This window comes from Argentina anserina, chromosome 3, assembly GCF_933775445.1.
Source record: "Argentina anserina chromosome 3, drPotAnse1.1, whole genome shotgun sequence".
NCBI lineage: Eukaryota > Viridiplantae > Streptophyta > Magnoliopsida > Rosales > Rosaceae > Argentina > Argentina anserina.
The window spans coordinates 4404966-4426789 of record NC_065874.1 but is presented as its reverse complement, the minus strand read 5'-3'; the positions used below and the strand labels follow the sequence as shown (position 1 = coordinate 4426789).

The 21824-nt window shown below is 37.1% G+C and overlaps 2 protein-coding genes across 2 annotated transcripts; both read left to right on the top strand.

The window, feature by feature from the left end:
• The first annotated feature begins 6229 nt into the window (after positions 1-6229).
• Positions 6230-8577, top strand: LOC126789555 (60S ribosomal protein L18a-like protein). The gene is made up of 4 exons (XM_050515746.1): positions 6230-6524; positions 6613-6688; positions 7414-7528; positions 8300-8577. The coding sequence occupies exons 1-4, from the start codon at positions 6299-6301 to the stop codon at positions 8357-8359; spliced, it is 477 nt and encodes a 158-aa protein (XP_050371703.1). The 5' UTR covers positions 6230-6298; the 3' UTR covers positions 8360-8577.
• Positions 8578-8816: 239 nt separating this feature from the next.
• Positions 8817-10322, top strand: LOC126789553 (60S ribosomal protein L18a-2). Its single transcript, XM_050515745.1, has 4 exons — positions 8817-8949; positions 9067-9182; positions 9293-9356; positions 9793-10322. Exons 1-4 carry the CDS (start codon positions 8935-8937, stop codon positions 10132-10134), a joined length of 537 nt encoding a protein of 178 aa, XP_050371702.1. The 5' UTR covers positions 8817-8934; the 3' UTR covers positions 10135-10322.
• Positions 10323-21824: the final 11502 nt, after the last annotated feature.

Genomic DNA, 21824 nt, shown 5'->3' with positions numbered 1-21824 from the left:
GAAAAAAAAACCAAAGATATAACTTAGAGGATTAATTGTATTCATTTCTTAATTAGGAGGGTCATAAGCAACTATCTTATTGATTTATATGGGAAGTTCAGCTTATCAACAATTGAATGATTATTGTGAGAAGGGTCAGCTGACCCCTTTCGCCCCCTATTGCCTACGCCCATGATATTGAGAGGAGAATGAATGAGATGTCTTACTCTTACCTAGCGAAAAGAAGACTTGGAAAACGTGGGTACCATTTATCGTCATGAGTTACTGCATTGATTACAACTCATGTTCGTATTGCTTGTCGGCCGTTATTGTAATAATCGTCCCTTAACTAGGTTCGCATTGATCATTAGGTTTAATCGTCATCGTTATTGTTATCATGACCACTGTATCAACCATTGTATTCATGATATATGGGCTAAATTTCTTATGAGATATAACAATTTTGACACTTTGGTACCTAATGTTTTAAAGATGACAGTTTGGTACCTAAAGTTAAGTTTTATATGACATTTTGGTACTTATGTTAACTAATATGAGAGTAAATAGACATTCAAATATATAAAATTATAATAAAAACATGAGTTTTATGTGTCCATTATTCTCAAATATTAATCAAATATGCGTTTAAGTTAATATTTTTTTGGTCATGTCAATAACATAAATCAGTTTTATGTTTATAAAATTCAATCGTGTCACACAACTATTACGCGAGACTGTATTTAATTAACTAAAAGTATTCTCATGGATATCTAAATCAGATATCTACCTTTCCTACGGGAGCACATCACATGTGCCAGATTTGTGCCAACAATGAGGAAATGACATGTGGAGTTCCACTAAACCCAAAATTATAACTCTGTTAGTTTTAAGTTATATTACTGAAAAGAAAATAATAAAATTCCAGTTTATGATCGAGTTTCTGCATGTTCTCCTTCCTTCTCCAACCACGTCCAGAACCAAAGTTTTGAATCTTTAGTCGAGAATTATCTCTATCTTTCCTTAACCATTTTTGTTGTTTAGAAAGCATTTTTCCTTTTTTCTTTCTCAAACCCCACCAAGTGTATCGACCAATTTGCAAAAAATCACCATGATGCTATCTGTGTTATGTTATTTCACTTATTTGAGCTGTTTCAATATATGTAGATGCATGCAAGCGTTATAATTGGTAGGCCCGTACGTAGACGATTGTGTATAATTATGAGCTTATCTCATCTTTGATGTTGATTTTTAATTTATTAGCTAGTTTCCAATTATCACATTGGACCTACTTCGTGAGTCATCTGTTCTTGAAATGATCTCCATCCAAAAGATTTTATCATGAACATGTTCAATGAAGGTGTCGATTCTTTATTTAAAATATATGACGCCGAGGTTCATGTTGTTTCTTATAGTAGGTTTATACTTGTTTACTCAATGTGTATCTCCGACTCGTCATACGTGAAGTTTATCATTTTCCTCTCCGATGTGTATGAGAAATGAAGGTTTTGTATTTAAGTATTCATCACATTTTTTGGTAATGAAGTATGAAGGTCCTAGAGGGGGTGAATAGGACACTGACAACTTTTTCTTTTGAGATTGAGCTTCAGAATCAGAAAGGATATGAATATAATAATTATTGGCATAGGTTTGTTATGACTAGCCATAATCAGCGCGACTATTAACACACTTAGGCTCAAAAGTGGCTCAACCTCGTAGTACGAACATGGAGCTAATTATGCCAGTTGTGCAACGAGCCGCCCATCGGCTCAAACCGACTACGGACGCGCATGCACGCGCGTCTCAAATGGAGCTCGAAAGAACACATCAATTGGACCAAGTCTCACACCGGAGGATGAGTGAATGATCTACCTCAACTCAGCTTTTAAAGGTCAAACCATTGGCCTCTTAAGGTAAGCAATATTTACCCTACACCGTTACTATGCCAAATTTACAATTCACCTGACTTAGGCATCAGAGAGTTGAAGACCACACCGCCATGGTCTTCACTCTAATGAGCTATTCTATTTGTGATAGGCAAGAGAGCAAGGGGAATGGTGCAGTTAGTGTACGAGTAGTTGAGTATATTGCCTCGGCGCAGTAGGCAGCATCAACAACAATATATATTTGTAGTAACAAAAATAACACAAATATGTTTTTTACTCACTAAAATCCTGCAACAGGGAGAAAAACTGCGTGTCTCTAAATCCTGAGAGACAAATCTTTTTCCACTAAGCAAACTCACACAATTACAAGTTTGTAGCAACACATGGATAGTAACCATGCTCCCTATCCTGACTTAGACCTCCAATCTCTCGTATGTTCTACCTCACTCTGTCTCTTGTGTGTTTACAATAATGAAAGATACATTGAAGTTTCACCTACAAAATCTAACTAGCACCTAACTAATTCATTGTGAACACTTCACGGGTTGATGCACTACCAATCAAGATCTCATGGTATGCAAATCCAATATAGGTTTTGAAAACATTTTGTTCAAGCTTAGAGATTTATATTCTCATGAAAGACTCTAAGCACCAGAAACAATGCAGATACAAGAGAAAACTCAGCCCTTATGAAAATGCATAAGGACAAATTCAACAACCAAGGAGCTAAAAGCTTTTGCTCTCTATTTATAGAGCAAGGGGGCACAAGCGTGCTCTCTAAAATAGCTAAGGACCTGCTTATGACTTAGCCAAATCAAGTTAACAAATTTAATTAGGGTTACAAGGAACCCTAGGCAAAACATTCCTCAAAAGGAAGTAAATGCAACTAGTAGAGCAAATATCTCATTAGCTAAACTCAAAATACTGAGCTTCATTAATGAGGCATGTATATGTGCACTCATGAGGAATGCAGATCTACATTCAACAGTTCCCAAGAAATAAAAGCAAATCTTGATCCTACGGACAACTAGAAAAAACTTTTTATTAACTCCTAAACACAAGAGTTTTACATGAGTGATTACACTTAGAGAGTGGAGGCCTAATAAATGATCTGAACACAATCAATCTGATTTCAACAAGAGAACTCAGAGAAAGCTTTGACAAGCAATGTTTAAACATATCAGTTTATTATACAAGGGGTAAACCCAAAAGATTAGGATATTAGATAGTTATTATATCCTCAATGAAAATCATGAAATGCGTATGTATGAATTACCTGTTTTACCATGAGATCATAACAAGCATTTAACTTGATCTTGAGCCTTGATTCATATAGACCTGTGCTTACTCATATAAGCATGTGTTTTGTTCAAACAAAGGACTGCCAACACTTCTTATACTTACAAAGTATTCGGCACATATCACGTTGCGTATGTACTACTATGCCACATAAATATATATACAAAAGTCATATTGCATCTTGTAAATTTCAGTGTCTTGAACAATTATTGTACGTCGTTAAAATGCCAAAGAAATAGATTTTGGATCTCAATTAATTGGAAACAGCCTAAACATTGAAATTGTATAGAAACTAAGGCTGTGTCCTTTAATGTTTTGCAAAACTGTTTTCAGATATATAAAGTTGTCACTGAGCCAACAAAAAATTGAAGTGTTTTCACTCTCTTATCCCGCGCTTCATTCCCGCTCTCTCACTCGGAAAATTAGTAGCCTACTACTTGATTTGTTGCGAAATTAGAGTCCACATTTTCGCCATTTTAGGATTGTGTTTTTAGAGAACGCGGATATATCGTTTTGCAAAAGATAGAGTAAATCTGAATATGTATTCAAATTACAGTTTTTTTTTTCATATTAAGAATATGATCCACCGAATGCTATCTCCTTTATTTTTTGGATTTCAAATACGAAAAAACTTGTTTTAAATTCTTTACCGAACGCGCCCTAACTTATTATTGAATTAATAACTTGTACTTCTCTCCGACAACCCATGTATATGTAATATGACTTGCTATCAAGGTGAAAGTATGCATGCATGCTCGTGCTCCTAAAATAAATAATTCGTGTCAAGTAATCAGAGAACGAAAACTTGTTTTCCTTTTTCCAAACAAAGTAAACCATGAAGTTGCATGCATGTTATGATTTTATATGTACGTTGTATATGGTTATGATATTGGGCGCGATTAAAGCTATGTTTCAATATATATATATATATATATAAGCCATAAAAATATATTCTCATCCTGGAGATACATGCAGCCATGCAGGAACTAAAATCTGCATGATACCACAGACCATTTCTGCATGACAGCGCGAGAAACTGTGTAAGCGTGAAATTTTTTCTACCCACTCTGAATTTCCATGCCAATAGAATCGTATTTACAGTTGAGCCATTTCTGTTCAGTTAGGTATGTGTGCGTGTCTCAAGCTTTGGAGCTTTATTATGAAATTAAACCAGCTAATTAAGGTTGGTTAGCATGCATGCAGTACGTACTCAGACTCGGGAAAACGGTCGTTGTTTTCGTATCCCCAGATTATTCATAGTTTACAGCAACTAAGAGATCGATTTCATTGGTTTGGAAGTTGCATGCATATATATAGCAGACGTGGTCCTGATCTGCAGATCGATCTAGGGATGATTAACTTGTCATGATATTCAAGAACACACACATATCGACGTACACTGTCAACTTTTCTACGTACTGACTTGTGTATATGAACAACGTACATAGCTACACTTCGTATAAAAAAAACGTACCTAGCTACCAGGGCCGGCCTGGGGGGAGGGCAGACTGTGCACCCGCACTGGGTCCATGGAAATCAACTAAAAGATTTAGTGTAAAATGACCCATCTTTTTTATAGAGACTTTGTGTAAAAATACCTATTTTTTCAAAATCTAAGAAAATAACTTTATAATGTTCAGATTTTTCCCTCAAATTATCGGCCCATTTTTTTTTCCGCATTGGGCATTTAATCTCTCAGGGTGGCCCTGCTAGCTACACTTTGATAGTAAAATGGCATGTACGTCAGTACGTGTTCAATCATCCTTAATTAATCCCTCTTCCATAGTAACATATATGCCTTTAATGACAAATTTCTTGATAGATCGCAAATCCATTGGGACCTTGCTAAGTAATTAATGAATTCGAAAAATCAGGAAAGCAGACCTTGGCGTTTGATAAGATTGATCGTCCCCGTTACTCAGAAAAAGTGAGCCAGCTATATATCTATGTACAAGATACTATCATTTACGCATAGACAATTAGACATCCAAATCGTAGTTGCAACAACCCAGTTGCAGGAACGAATATGTACCAACTACCAAGTGATAATAGTTTCACTTAAAACAATTCATGTTTGGCGTAAGCGTGGCGTAGGCGTAATTGCGTAATTAAGTTGCATGGAATGCAAACAATTGGTTAATTATCAAACTACTTAAAAGTATAAGACAACAATTTAATTTACAAATTAACTCACTATTTAATTTGATAAAGCAAATAAGGACCAAAATTTACAAATAAGGACTAAATGATAACAAATTGTCACATGCCATAAACTATTTTATTTTTTTACCCCTCTTTGACCCATAGTGTTTACTATTAATGGAGAAGTTATATGCTTCTATCGATTATAAAAACTAACTGCTACTGTCGACTATAAAAACTAACTGCTACTGTCGAGTTAAAAACTAGCTGCTAGTGTCGACTTGTAAGACACATGCTACTGTCGACTTGGAATGTACATGCTACTGTCGACTATGAATCTAACTGCTACTGTCGACTGAGAAACTAACTGCTACTGCGGTTTTTGGTGAGTAAAATTTAAAATTTTAAAATTTCTCAAAACACATGCAATATGGTACTTAAATAAAAGCCTATGACATAATAAACAACTTTATATATTGGCTCACCTCCAAATTGCCAGTAATTTGTTCAGAAAATTTAAATTTGCCGGAAAAAAAACTAAAAAATGAGGAGGGAGAAATTTGTTAGATATAAGAGTGACATTTGATAATTTTCATGAAAATAAGAGTATTTTGGATATTTTACATACATTAATTAATTAGTTTTATTTTACTTATTTTTTGGTCTTGATTTTATGTCTTAATTTGTATAAGAAATATGAAAATGAGTTTTTAATTAATTTAAATGTGGTATAATATCACTAAGTAATATTTTATTGGTTAATTCACTAAACTGATTGTTTTGTTGGCAACCAATAATCCAATATAGTAAAATCTACAATTTGGGCCTTAAAGGAGACATGGAGGCCCAAAAATAGCGAACCCAAGTACCAAAACGCGGTAATTAGCCCAGGGCAGCTGGTTATCCAAGAATTGAAACCACCGCCATTGATGATATGATTCAAGATCAACCTTCACCGTCCCAAACCACATCAATTTCCGATCCACACCTCAAAAATGAGCGACGACGCTGACTCCAAGACCCGAGGCTTCGCCGCCAACCACCAGAGCCAGCAGCAGTACTACGGCACCTTCCAAGGCGTCGCCAACTACCCTCCCCCGCAGCCACCGCCGTCGCCGGTCGTCGGTTTCCCTTCGCCAATCCCTCCTCCCGGCGTCTCTGGCCGGCCTCCTCTACCTCCACAGCGCCACCACCACCACCACGGTTACCAGACCGTCACCGGTAAACGATCTCAATCGATGATGATCCGTACTTGATTCTTTTACAAATTCAGTTTCGAGCTTACGATTTTGATTTGGTGTTCGATTAGGTTATGCTGTTGTTGAGGGAAGACCTGTAAGGGAACGGAGGCTTGGTTGCTGTGGTCTTGGAAGCGGCTGGGTGCTGTGAGTTTGATTCACTTTCACTCAATGATCATTCCTTTTTGTTTGTGTTTATGATCACTGAAATTTGTGTACATTGATGCCTAAATGTGTGAGATTGGTAGTTTTGGCGATCAAACTAAGCGAAATTGTGTAATGAATTGTGTGGTCTGTGCAAAACTGCAAATCGTAGTGATCGATCAGTCTATGCAGAGCTGAAAGAGAGTAATCTGATGGTTAGCTTTGTGAAATCCAGTTTTTTTGTACTGATCAGTGGCAAAGTTTCGTCCTTTTACGATAGGCGATGGGGTTTTTAACTAGCTATATTGTAGTACCCATTGAGTGATTGCATTCTGGGCCTATTGATGTTGAGAAGGTCTGTTTATGGCTCAGTGGCTCTTCAGGAAGGGCGATACACCACTGAAGGGGTGCTGCATTGGCTGGTGACAGTTTGATCCCCAACTCCCAAGTAGTTATACAGTGGGGATGTGCTTTTAGAGTTACAGGGGCTGAGTTATCTCTTCAAATAAGTCCGTTTCAAACTTTGAGTTGCTAGTTTTAGAATTTGAGAATATGATGTGTTTTGAGCAAAAAAAGAAAGAAGAAAAAAGAAGAAAAAAAAAAGAAAAAGGGATCATGATATTTGATACGATAGACATCATAGATTATTCATTTGACTTTGAATGTGCATTTCTATTAGCATATTCTTGCGGGCTATAACTGACTGTATACACCATAACTGTCTGAAGGTTTATAATGGGGTTCTTTCTTGGTGGCATCCCCTGGTATATTGGAACTTTCATTTTGCTTTGTGTGAGGGTGGACTACAGAGAAAAACCTGGATATGTCGCCTGTACAATAGCCGTAAGTTTTTCTTCATTCCATTTTACGTAATTCTAATCACAATATATATATATATATATACATGCTTGTATAATTATAATGTTTGTTTTGTAATAATGATGGATTTCCACAAGCAGTTTTCTTGTTTGTTCATGAATTGGAAATCTCTTCAATCTTCCTGTTCTTTATTGTTGAACTGAGGTTACGGAGTGACTGTCTACCTATCTAGTTGTTGTTGATCCTTCATTCACTTAATACAAGCTTATGGGCTTCGTGAGTTTTGCTTAAGTTGTAGAGTCTGGGATTTAGAATTAGAACCAGTGTGTTGATTTTGAATGGTTGGAACTTGTAAAGTTTATGTTCCAGTTAAGTATGCTGTAGCAAGGAGATTTGTCTGAACTTCAGAGCATCCTTTAAGAGTTGTGTTGTTGCAATCTTTTTGATAATATATCTAATTTTCTTGCTTTAAGCTACATATCATTCATATGATTGTTGTATTGAACATATTATGCAATATGCACATCTTGTTATTGTGAGCATTGTCACTCGTAAGTGTAATTTTAGGTACATAATAAGAAGTTTCCTGTTGTTGTCATGTCTGTTGTAAAATAAAACTGCAGCTGGGAGCTTGCAGTACCTTTTTCTTTAGCTTATTTTGTATTCATTATGTTGTCCAGTACTTTATGTTTTCTTCTGTGCAAATTGTTTCTATTCATCTTTCTTGGCATCTACTTTTTAAATAGTGAGGTTATATATTTCATGCCTTAACATAACTATGTTCTTCATTTTCAGACGCTTCTTGCTATGATAGCTATCACTCTTGGCGTAACAAAAGGAACTCACACCTGGTGAGAATAAATAGAAGACGGCAAGCTCGACTCTGTGTTTGTACCTAGATGCAGTTGGATGACTATTGTTAAATTATACATACTGGTTTCAGTTGTTGCAAATTCTTGACGGAGTATGGTGTATCTTGTGTCTATAAATACGGTTTGTTTGGGCAATCAATATTCACTATTTACTTACTTGGATAGGAAAGCAATGTATATATATCTGCAACAAGTTTCACAGTTACTTTTGTCTATTTTCAAGGTATATTCATATGTGAAGGATATCCATAAGAACTCATCATTACAAAACTGGCTCGTAAGAGAAGGCATCAGCCTTACCAGGTAACCTACCTCCGGTCTCCGTCTGTCAAACCTGGCCATGTTATAAGGAGATGGTCGATCATCAGAAAGAAGAGAATAAAATGAAGTTATGTACGGGCCACATTTTTCAAGCCCAAATATCATTTTCAAGCCCAAATATCCAGCCTCGTATATAAGCAAGACGAAAAACCCTAAGTCGCGCTTCTTAAAAATCAGGGAGCGAAACTGAGAGAGAGAGAGAGAGAGAGAGAGGAGAGGCCCGCTGAGATCGTCGCCATGGTCGCTCTCAAGGTAAAGCCTCCACTCAACTCACTCTCCGATCTCCGATCTTTCTCTCTCCTTTTTTACTCGCCGGCGAAGCTAAACTCCGGTGAGCTGATTCTAACGGCGTCGTTTTGTTGTTTGCAGTTTCATCAATACCAGGTCGTGGGTAGGGCTCTCCCTAAGGACGCCGAGGACACACCGAAGATCTACCGCATGAAGCTTTGGCACACCAATGAGGTTCGCGCCAAATCTAAGTTTTGGTAAAGCTCTTGATCTTGGCCTTTCGGTTGTTTATATGGTTCTGTAGCGTAAAATGTGTTCAATTCTTGTTTTCAGTTTTGTTAATTGTGTTGATTTGTGTTTGGATTAGGTATTTCTTGAAGAAGCTGAAGAAGGTTAAGAAGAGCAATGGCCAAATTCTTGCCATCAATGAGGTTATTTTCTTTTCCATTTTGTTGTTTGAATTCTTATTAGTCTCTGTTTACCGCAGTTTTCGGTTTTTTTTTTGTATGATGTCTTGTTACTTCACATGTTGTATGAATGAAATCAAATTATGGTTATTCGCTCTGTGTCTGTACAATTGTATTCACTTCGGACAATGGACTTAACGGCAGTCCAGTTTCATGTTTTTGTTTAGTGCCGATAGCTCGCAATGCGTTTTTTTATTAAACCAATATGAATCAGGTTCACTTATGTATATGAATCTACATTGTACTCTGCGTGGTTTTCTTTGTAATCGTTGGTTTGCTCAAAATGTCTTGTGATGAACTTTTTTTTTTATTGCATTTTAGATATTGTAATGAATCTTTAGGTGTATTTTTTTTTCTTAACTTCCTTGAGTCTTGAGTATTTGATTGAAATTGGGTGCAGATTTTTGAGAAGAAGCCAACTGTTGTTGAGAACTATGGTATCTGGTTGAGGTATCAAAGCAGGACAGGATATCACAACATGTACAAGGAGTACCGTGACACCACTCTGAATGGAGCTGTGGATCAGATGTACACTGAGATGGCTTCTCGCCACAGGGTCAGGTTTCCTTGTATCCAGATTATCAAGACTGCCACTGTCCCAGCCAAGCTTTGCAAGAGGGAAAGTACCAAGCAATTCCACAACTCCAAGATCAAGTTTCCATTGATTTCTAGGAAGGTCAGGCCACCAACCAGGAAGTTGAAGACCACATACAAGGCATCAAGGCCCAACTTGTTTGTCTAATCATGGCTCATTTTATAAACAAGAAAGAGGGATTAGGTTTGGATTTGTTTCTGAATCTTTCCGGTAGAGAACTGATCTCTGAGTTACTTTCTTTTGATCACTTTATTTTATCAGACTATGGTAGAGTCAGAATGCCTCCGTTTTTGTTCCATTTTCAAAGTTTTCTATTAAATCTGCTTGTTCCTCTACACCTGTTTCGTTTATTTTTCCTCTTTCATGCGGATTTGTGTGGCGCTTGGTGATGCATGTCTTTGAATCTGTTTATATTAGGCAGTTGCATTTTGGACTGCCGAATGTTAACAGCAGTGATATCATTTTGTTTTCTCAGTTAAAACATTTCAATTTTAGATGAAGTTAGGATTTTGTTGTGTCTATACTGAATGTGACCGAGTGTTTTCTCTCAATGATAGAGGTTGTGATATCATTTTCTATTTCAAGTTTTCAACTGCAGAAAAATTATTGCATTGGTGTTCTTGATGTTTGAAACTAGAAAATTGTTAATAGACTGTCCTATTTCCCAAGTGGCCTTCTCCTTTGTTGAAATTGGTCTCCAAGTTTCTCTAAACTAGTGCACATGTAAATGATTTCCTGCATCCAAGATATAAGAAGACATCCCTTTCCTTCAATTTCAGATGGCATTTGATAAGTACCACACTGAATTTTGAAACAAACGATTAAAATTTGCAAGGTGCAAAAGGTAGAGCCACCAATTAACTAAGAGAAACAAACAAGGTAGTAAAGTCCGCAGGAGCGAGCATGTTCTGGCAACAACTTATTAGTTAGTACCTAAATTGTAATCTACCCCAAGTACACGATAATCAGAAACATTCACAGTAGCGCGCTTGATCTGGCTTTCGTTGAGGTATCTATTACCCCAGTCGTCAAAGAACACACGGGTTTTTTAAACTTGCGATAATAAGGATCATAACCAAGCTCTTCCCTTATTTTAGGAGATCCCTAGAAATCAGCGCACGACTTCTTGTCGAACTTGGCAGCTATAGTCCTCAAATCAGCACTGTTCTTGCAGCCGAAACCGTACTCTTTCTCCAGCCTCTCCATGCTTCTCGCAATGTCAAATCCCACAAATGTGTAATCAGTTAGCTGAAGAAAATTGCAGAGAGGCAGCTGAAAGATTAGGTCGTGATCGCCATCACACTGACAAAATGGCTATATTGCTTCTTGTTACACCTGCGGAATCTCGGCTTAAACTCAACTCTATGTCCAGGCTGATGGCATAGTATCTATTGTTTGACAAAAACGTTTCTATTGAATCATCTACATCTTTGATTCTCTTGGCAACGGCTGTAGTATTCCGACAGCCGTGGGCTACATGCACAACTTTTTCAGTAGGCATAATTTAGAAAGAAGCTATATTCATATGATTTGTAGCATTAAGTAAGGTGATGAAGTTACTCTTCTTCTTTTAAGCTAATATATACGAGTTACAGGCTAGCTGTTTAGGGTGAGAGTTGAGAATTTACTCCGACGTTACGTTGTTCAAAATCTAAAGGACTCTGGGAATTCTTCTGGGAAATCTTCAGCAATTGCTTAAGTGTTCAAAACCCAATGTGTCGTACTGTCGTATGTATCGATCACTATGCTTTTGTGGGTTAGGTATTTCCTGAAGATGGAAGGTTAAGAAGAGCAAGGGATTTCCGAAGAGCAATGGCCAAACGCTTGCCATCAATGAGGTTAATCTCTAGTCATACCATTTTATTTTTTGAGCTCATATTAGGATAAGAGAACTTCCGATACATTTGCCTTTTGAATAAAATGACTGGCCGGAGCTCTTAATTTTAATTCAAAAAACGATCAAATTCCACATTTTCAGGCACACTACTGATATGTTAATTTAGCCAGCAGAGAAACAAAGTGAATAGAGTACGCAGCAGCTAGCATGCAGATCAATTCCCTCTGCTGATCCACATCTGTACGGCAAGCACGTACCAGTGTACATCTATCACGCCAACTGATACCCAAGTTGATGATAAAAACCGCAGTTGATAGTAGCGCGCTTGACCTGGTTTTCGTTCAGATATCTATCACCCCAGTCGTTAAAGACCGCAGTCTTAAGTTGCTCATCATTACCAGCAAAGGGTTGCTTGCGAAACATGTCAGTACGGGTCTTTAAAAAACGAATAATATCAGCTATATTAGCAGTCCCCCAGAAAGCAGCTTGGGGTTGCTCGTCGTCATACTTTGCAGCCATAGTTTTCAAATCAGCATAGTTCTTGCAACCGAGACCGTACTCTTTCTCCAGCCTCTCCACGCTTCTCGCAATGTTGAATCCCACAAATGTGTGATCCGCTAGTTGAAGAAAATTGCAGAGTGAGGTGGGTACTGAATCCAAGTGAGGAAGCTGAACGATAAGGCAATGACGCCCATCACATAGTGTCAAAATAGCTAATTTGCTTCTTGTTACACCTTCTGAATCTCGGCTCAAACTCAACTCTGTGTCTAGGACTCTAGGCCGATAAAATAGTTTCTCGAATTTGACAAGAAATTTTAAATGGTAGCATCAACGTCTTTGTTCGTCTTTGCGACGGTTGTAGAGATCGTGTCTCCCCAGTTCGTAAGTACAGTAGACATAATTGAAGAGGAAGCTAAGATGCGTGCGTATGACCTTTCTTTTCAACCTCCGAAGTAAAGTGATGAAAATACTTCTCATTTTAATCTAATATATACAAGTTACGTGTAGTTAAATAGGGTGAGTTTTTGAGAATTTATTCGGACTCTACTGTCTTCAAAATCTAAGGTCTCGGGGAATTCATTCTTCTGGGATATCATAGGTAATTTAATTTGCTAGCTGTTGAACATTGGGAAGAGGGAGGGTTTGCAAGCAATAATCAAAGCATAATATGACCAACCAATAGCCAAATCCTTTAGTGCAATTCATTTCGTCCACAAAAAAAGTAGCCAATATATCTATCTTAAGCCGTAAAAGAACATTGATTTGTCAAAGGAATTATTTCAAAACTGTTCGTAAATCAGGCTTAACTTAAACCAGTTAAACGTATGTATGCTTCCCCTTGTGTAATTTTTGGGTTGAACTGTTCCGAAGTTGATAGTATGTTACGATGTATAATGTACTACTATCGTGCAGTGAAAATGATGATCAACAATTGGAACAAAGGCAAGCCCATGCCACCAGAGGGTGCCTCCCAAGCTGGACAATACTATCTTGCAGCGATTCGCCACACAAATGTAGGTATTTTGTTTCATTCTGAAACTTTCCACTATCCAGTTTAAGTTTTTGTTATACGACTGATTTCGTCTGGTGAGTTTTTTTTTGGCAGTATGGTGCTGAGTCTTTCACTGCTTTTACTTGTGTAGTAGGATCCTTACAAGATACGTATAAAAAAGGGTCCTTTTAAGATCTGCACATTTTAGTTCCTTTCCGACTCCGGACACGATGGGGTATGTGCATGTATGTTCAGCTAGAGAAATTTGAGAGGAAAGTGTGTGAAGACTCTAAATCTTCATTATCTGAATAATAGAGAGTGATATTAGTTTTAAAGGTCGACTTTTCTGGTATTACTATGGCTGTAGATCATCTTGTCATTCAGAGTGAAATTACATTGCTAACTGTGGTCTGCAGTCCTTTGCATTTGTGCTGTAACATAGAAGTTGCGTTTGTGTGATCGTCGAAGTGATCGAACTAAACTTGAATAGGCTCAAAGCATGATCGTTCATGTACCTCTTGGTCTTGCTGAGAAAATCTTTTGTTTTACTGAAACTAGTCCTTAACGTGTACATGTCTTTACGACTCCAACGGAACACGATATCAGATCTGAAAAAGATCATAGTCACTGCCCAGTGCCCACCAACCCAGTCATCATTCCTATTTTCCCTTTAAAATGATGTGAAGGTTGGATACTTTGTTATGTTTTTGTAATGGGACTAATGTGATAGGATTATATTGCTCTTTGTCGTCATGATCTATAAGCCTACGTTCAGGGATAACTATATTATTATTAGTATTCTCACTGGAACTTAAGAGTCCCTTGACGAAGCTCGATCACAAGCAGGGCCGGCCCTGAGGGAGGGCAGTGCTACCGCACTGGCCAGGGCCTAAAATTTCAATTTTTTTTGTTTGTTTGTATTTTTTCATGTGTGGTCTGGAGCTTTTTCTTTGCCTTCGGTTACTATCTCCTCTTCTATCAAGTTCAGGTGGATTCAGTTTTACTCCAAAGTAAATCTCATCTCCTATTTGTTTTTCCCTTTGTTTCTTCTTGTTTTTATTTTTTGGATCTCGTTGATCGAGTAAGATTATCATTGTGTTTTCTCGTTTAGATTTATCACCAAGCAAACTGAGTTGTAGATCTGTAATCGATCTGAGATATTTGTGTAACGACCCCGAAATTTCGAGCTGAAAACTCAAAATTTCAAAGTCGAGAAACACCAAAACAAATCTCAACGAATCAAAATTGTTTTAAATGCACAGCGGATCATTACTGAGTTCACAATACAACTCAGAAAACCAATTATTACAAACCAAATTTATAATTCAACATTACATAAAATGGAAATGTAATAATCCTCACAATCTCTCACAAAACTCACAATAAGTCCTCACAAGTTCTCACACACAAATCCGCACTAGAAACCTCACCACAAGCAGGAAAAATGAACGACTTCGAGTCTCCGGAGTCGTCTCTCAGTGTCCACTAATCAGCACCTGCGGAATTATCCGCTACACCATCGAATTGGTGCACCGGGATTGTAAACACAAACCCGGTAAGCTTATAGCTCGTATGAGTAAAATGAAAATATAACTCGCATATCATTATATACGAAAATCCACAAATCAACAAATATAAATGTACTCGTGTGTCAATGGACGGCCCATCTGGTTGTCCCAAAAACATATGAAATGAAAGTGCTCATGAGAAATCGGGAACCCTTCTAGTTACCCAAATACATTTATAATACGGGTACTAATGAACGCTGGTACACATTTGTTACCTCTCACGTAGTACACCGCCGATATTGGGCAACCACATGCTACCCAACATCCAAAAATAATATGAGTACTCATGAGCCGATAACTACCTGTTACCTCACATGCAGTACTCCGACAGACAGACTAGAGCTCTAACTGTATCGTAACTTTCGCCCGGCCAAAGGCTAGGTTCCAACCTGCCAAACACGTACAATAATCACACCTCATATTGTAAAAAAATCAAGTCCGAAGACAAATCAACATTTTAACAATTTGCATGTTAAAATCACGTATAATAATCACACCTCATATTATACTAATAAAAATCACATACTCGATATATAAATCTCGTCATCAAAATGACATCATCACGATAAAATCATAACAGTATATTATATAGCAAACTATATATATATGTACCTATTTACCATTTATACAATATATATATATATATATATATAATCTATTATATCATATATATGTCATATTTCATAGATACGTCTGAAGACAAAATGTTTAACAAACACCATGTTAAAACCACGTACAATAATCACACCTCATATTGTACAAATTAAATCACTTGCTCAACCTATAATTTTCGTCATCGAAATGACAAATTCATAATAAATTCATAACAGTATATAATATAGCGAACTATATATATATGTACTTATTACCATTTATACAGTATATATGTAATCCACTATATCGTATACATGTCGTAATTCAATATTAAAAACTCTTGCAAAATCTTGAATCTCCGCAAGGGTAGATTCGTAATTATGTGATATTTTACTCACCTTATCAACTCGAGCGTAATTCCACAATTTCCGAAGATAATTCATTTCCTTGATTTATCGATCACCTTGAAAAGATAAGAAAATAATTTAGAAACGTTTCGTAAACTTTTAAATACCGAAACAGTACTAATCTGTTACTGTTCAGCAATTTTCAGTTTTACAAATTTACTGTTCACTGAGTACTATTTACTATTTATCTATTACTGTACAAATACACATCTATTATGTATTCATGTATGAGTACATACTGTTTATGTATTTTTGTACGCATAATACCATTCAAATGTACATACTGTCTCAGTAAAAAATAATTACTGAATTACCCTTCTAAAATTACTTTTATATTTACCGTACGCAAATCACTTTTATATTTACCGCACATAAAAATAAATTACAAAATTACCCTTTGGAAACAGTGTTCACGCGCCGCCGCACGTGGCGGCACGTGGGGTACACGCTCCACCTCCGGCAGGCCGCGCGTGGCGCTTACGCGCCACTCACTGTGGCAGCGCGTGGGGCTCACGCGCCAAGCCCAAAACCGGCGCGTCGCACGCCACCGCCGCCCTATTTCTCTCCTTTTCTTCCTCCTCTTCCTCCTCACGGCCTCACGCCGCCCCTAGACCCCTCCACGCTCCCACACGCGCCGCCTAAGGTGGCGGTGTTCATAATCCTCTGATCCCCACAAATCCAAACCAAATCCTCCAAAAATCATCAACAATCCATCACAACAATCACACAAAGTTAATCCTTACCTCAATCAACGTTTTGGACCGTCGGATTCATCGGAGGAGTTCCAAAAAATCGTCGTGAGGGCTCGGGTTCGAGGGGAGATGATCACTGGCGTCGCTGCTCGAGGTGAGTCTCACCGTTGGTCAATTCGTGTCGTTGAGGAGGAGGGTGAGCTCGTGGTGGTGGCGCCGAGCTCCTGCGATGCCGGCCACGTCAAAATTGACGAACCCGAGGTCGAGCTCCGTCGGCGCTTCTCGATCCCCGCTCGGGGTGCGTCGCCGCTACCACCGGTCGCGCGGTCTCAGTTACACCGGTGGTGTCAAGCACGGAGGCCGGTGGAGGGAGATCGCCGGCGTGGAAGGAGAGGGTCGGGGAGAGAGAGTCGCGAGGGGGAGAGAGAAAGGAGGGTGGCGCGGGTGAAGGGTTTCCAGAAATGGAAACCCTAATCCCTAAATTTTTCTATTTATGCTAGTTTCCAAAATCGGAAACAAACTTCCGACGTCAATAACTTTCACGTACGACTTCTGATTCGAACGTGTAAAGCGTCCACGAACTCGTATCGACGAGCTCTACAACTTCCGTGAAGGAAGTTTTCACAACCGAGCGATGGAATAAAAGTCGATATATTAGTTCGGAAACGTAACGTTTTTCTAATTAAACGTTCCAAGAACATTTCCTTCTCTGTTTCGTAAAGTCGCAAACAATCAAATTTATTTTACTTGAATTTCACAACTTTATAGAATTCATACCAAACCAAATATTGTTTGAAAAATAGGGTTATTACAATTTGTCGTTGTGTTCTTTGAAATTGTTGCTTGTATCTCTATCTAGTTTCTATCTGTTGGAATAGATTTAGAGAGGGAACCTTGTCTTTATAGCTTTGTAATATGTGGAAGGGGTTTCATTTTCATTCGGTTGGGGGGGGGGATCGATAAGTGTTACTGTGTTTGGAAGGCCAAATCGAGACCTCTCATATATCATCCCATATTTAGCATCAGAAATGTCGAGTCATGTCAATATGCATGGGTCTATTCTACATGAGAAGCCATTAATTTGTCTCTTTGTTTTGTTTGATTTCGATCTATAACTGGGTTTACATTGGATTAAATGATGCAGGCACCGCTGACCCACATCAAGTGCTACCTCTTAAGCTGTGCTGGTGGAATTTTCTACTTTATGGATAATCTTTTTGAGGTACAGAACTATATATATATATATATATATATATATATATATATTGTTGCTTCTACTTGATTATATGGCTCGCTTGCTATGTGTGTGTGTTACATAGTGTAATTTGGTTCGGCATTGACGCGTTATTACTTGCAGTGAAATTCTGATGTATTGAAGGTGGTTATGGCTACGGGGGATGCGAACAAACAAGTCTATGTAGACTCTGTCGTAGCAGTGATCATAATTTTGAGTTTTCTCTTCGCATTGTTCTTCTATATCTTCAAGTACTATTACAGATTATGTTTCTGTTCTTCTTTTTGGTTTTGCCATTGAAAAAGATTTGTTTCGAATCTCTTTGTTTCATATGAAATTGATATATGATAATATGAAATTCATATATGAAATTGTACTTATGGAATTGTGTTGTACTGCTATGTTTCTGCATAGAAGATTGGATGTGTCAATGTGTCATGTGTGCTTTCACTGCTTTGGTTTGATAAAATGAGTTGAAGTGGAATAGCGGATGTGCTCTTTGATCAGCTGTGCAATATTCACCATCCAGGTTCTATTGTTCTATTACTGTATTGCAATTTTTAGTTTAAGGCAATGCTTCCTAAAAAACAAGCATCTGGTGGTTAAAAAAAAACGAAAGAAACTAGAAGAAGAAACAATAATAAAACCTCAAAGAGGTTCTATTCAAAAACTTTGGAATAAGAAAAGAAACCTTTCTTCTGGAAACCAAAGTGAAAATGTAGTGAATTAAAGAGCACAAGATATTGTTGAAAATGAGAATGTCGTAATTGAAGAAACCACAAATGTGCCTGAAACTGAAAATCTGGTAAATGAAGAAACCACAAATGTGTCTGAAAATGAAAATCAGGTAAATGAAGAAACAATAAATGTTGCTGAAAATTAAAGAACAAACGAGGCTGAAAATGAGAATGTGGTAAACGAAGAAACGACAAATGTGCCTGAAAATGGAAATGAAATAAATGAGGAAACGACAAATGTGCCTGAAAATGAAAATGAAATAAATGAAGAAACAACAAATGTGCTTGAAAATGAGACTGCTGAAAAGAATGAAGAAGTTAATCATGTGCCTGAACGTTCAAATGCTTCATTATCTGTGAATATATAAGATCCTAGAGTGTGGGATAGTCTAGATGAAAAAAATGAGAGACTTGCTTGTTGATAAATGTCATGTTAGAGAAGCCAATATTAATTTTCCAAATGATAAGCACAATAGGGGGTTCTCCACATACTATTATGATCGAAAATTAAGAAATTGACGACTCTCTGATAGAAAATGGCTGGTTACTCAAAAGAATTAGATAAAGTGTTTTGCTTTTGTTGTAAAGTGGTAAGACAAGCCCGTTCTAAAAGTCATTTAGCAGATGTTGGGGTTGATGATTGGGGACACCTAGGTGAAAAACTTAAGCAACCTGAAGAGACTACTGAACACTATGCCAACCTTAGAGCCTGGGCTGAACTCCGCGTAAGATTGAGAACAAATCAAACTATTGATAAAGAATTACAAGAGCAAATCAAAAAAGATATTGAACATTGGCAGCAAGTTATGATCAGAATAATTGTTGTTGTTAAATGTCTTGCAATGCATAATTTGGCATTTCGTGAAACAAATGAAAAAATCTATGAAGATTTCAAATGGAAATTTCTTGGACTTTCTTGAATCAATAGCTGAGTCTGATCCAATAATGAAGCATCATTTTCGACTCATTCAAGATAAAGAAATTCATTATCATTATCTCAGTCATAAAATACAAAATGAATTGATAGCTATGTTGGCATCATGTGTTAGGAGCGCAATAATAAAAAAAATTAAAGCATCTAAATATTTTTCTGTGATTCTTGATTGCACTCATGATGCTAGCCACAAAGAGCAAATGACTTTGATAATTAGATGTGTTGATGTTGAAAGTCGCCCGATAAAAATAGAAGAATATTTTCTGGAGTTTTTAAATGTGGAAAACACATCTGGCTTGGGTCTTTTTGGTGAATCACAATCTGCTCTTAACTCTCTCGATTTGAATATTGATGATGTGAGAGGATAAGGATATGATAATGGTTCTAATATGAGAAGAAAACATCGAGGTGTTCAAAAAAGATTATTTGACATAAATCCTAGAGCTTTTTATATGCCTTGTGGTTGTCATTCTCTAAATTTGGTTCTTTCTGATATGGCAAACTCTTGTTTAAAAAGAAAATCTTTTTTGGGGGATGCCAAGCCATATATAATGTGTTTGCTAATTCAACAAAGCGATGGGACATTTTGCTTGAATATGCGGATTACTTAACTTTGAAATCTTTGTGTGTGACATGATGGGAGAGTCGTATAGAAAGTTTGAAAGCAATTAAAAGTCAATTTCCAAAAATTAAAAAAGCTTTGATCAAATTAACTAAAGTTTCTGATGATTCTAAGGTAAGTTTGGATGCTGAGAAATTAGTTTCAGGTGAATTTTCAAGTGTTGATTTTGTTCTGAGTTTGGTTATATGGTATGACATCTTGTTCAAAATAAACTTGGTAAGCAAAAACTTGCAATCTAAGGATATGCTTCTTGATGTAGCTATTGAAAGTTTGAAAGGGCTGGTTTCATTTTTTGAGAAATATAGGGAGAATGGGTTTAATTCTGCTATCACTGATGCGAAAGAAATTGTTGATGAAATGAGAATTGAATCAGTTTTTTATGTACCGCGTAAGGCTACAAGAAAGAGACATTTTGATGAAAATCCTAATACATAAAGAGAACAACAATCTGTTTTGGTTTGAACAGACTACTTTCTTGTTTTGGTTGATATGGCAATTTCTCAATTGAAAACCAGATTTGAACAAATGGAACTTTTTGAATCTATGTTTGGCTTCTTATTTGATGCATCACGGTTGATTGTATTGGATGATGAAGGAATGAAAAATTGTTGTCTAAACCTTGAAAATGCTTTGAAATGTGGTGAGGATTGTGATATTAATGCTAAGGTTTTACTTTTAGAATTGCAAATATTGCAAGATATGCTGTCAATTGAAGCATATGAAACTGGAAAACCATGGAGTTCCATTGAAATTATGGAGTTCGCAAAAAAAAAAAAGGATTTCTTTCCAAATATTTTGGTTGCTTATCAGCTTTTGTTGACTGTACCTATTACTGTGGCATCAGCGAAAAGAAGTTTTTCAAAACTAAAGTTGATAAAATCTTATTTGCGAACATATATGGCTCAAGATAAGTTGAATGGATTGGCACTATTGAGTATTGAGAAGAATATGCTGGAAGTTGTTGAAGTTGAACATATTGTTGATGACTTTGCTTCTAAAAATGCAAGAAGAAGTCATTTCAGATGAGATGTGGTTCATATCTGATTATAGGTACAAGAGGTGCATGTTGGTACTTGTTCTCAGTTCTTTGGGGTAATGGTTTTATGTCTCCCCCATTGTACCATGTTTTAACATATCAATAAAAAATTTCAGGCGTAGTGATGAGCCTCCTAGTATTGCACTTGGCTAGGTTCCAAACCCCGAAATTTTTTTTTGTGTAAGACCCCTTTTTTTTTCACACTGGACCTCAAATCCCTCAGAGCCGGCCCTGATCACAGGTGGTCTCCCTTAGAGTCTTTGATGCAACTCATACACCGCTATTTTTAGCATTGTTACTTTTCTCTTACTAACGCTTTGACATTGTGAAACATATTTTGCTAGATGTATACACGTTCAAAATTGCCTTCAATCATGTCTAAATTAAATCACAAGGGAAGATTTGAACAGTAAACTATTTGATTTCCTCACCCCCAAATGCTGCATTGTACTATACTGTTATGCAGATTGACAACCACATGTCATTATACTGCTCATAATATTCTGAACTTTTTACACAAAGAACCCCGTGAACTAAAGATCAAATGGTGACAGCAACTAGATAGAGGCCCAGAATATGAGATAATCATGATCCTGGGTGCAGCTACAAGATTGATGGCTTTTATCCTTTGTTAGTTTCATCATATCTGTCTGAGACTAATTTAAGTAAAACCATAATTAGCCT

What these genes read in the sequence shown, in the direction of transcription:
- LOC126789555 (XM_050515746.1), top strand. Translation starts at nt 6,299, where the DNA reads ATGAGCGACGACGCTGACTCCAAGACCCGAGGCTTCGCCGCCAACCAC. An exon ending in CTTGGAAGCGGCTGGGTGCT is followed by an intron (nt 6,689 to 7,413) that starts GTGAGTTTGATT and finishes AACTGTCTGAAG; the next exon opens with GTTTATAATGGGGTTCTTTC. An exon ending in ATGTCGCCTGTACAATAGCC is followed by an intron (nt 7,529 to 8,299) that starts GTAAGTTTTTCT and finishes CTTCATTTTCAG; the next exon opens with ACGCTTCTTGCTATGATAGC.
- LOC126789553 (XM_050515745.1), top strand. An exon ending in CGCGCCAAATCTAAGTTTTG is followed by an intron (nt 9,183 to 9,292) that starts GTAAAGCTCTTG and finishes TGTTTGGATTAG; the next exon opens with GTATTTCTTGAAGAAGCTGA. An exon ending in AAATTCTTGCCATCAATGAG is followed by an intron (nt 9,357 to 9,792) that starts GTTATTTTCTTT and finishes AATTGGGTGCAG; the next exon opens with ATTTTTGAGAAGAAGCCAAC.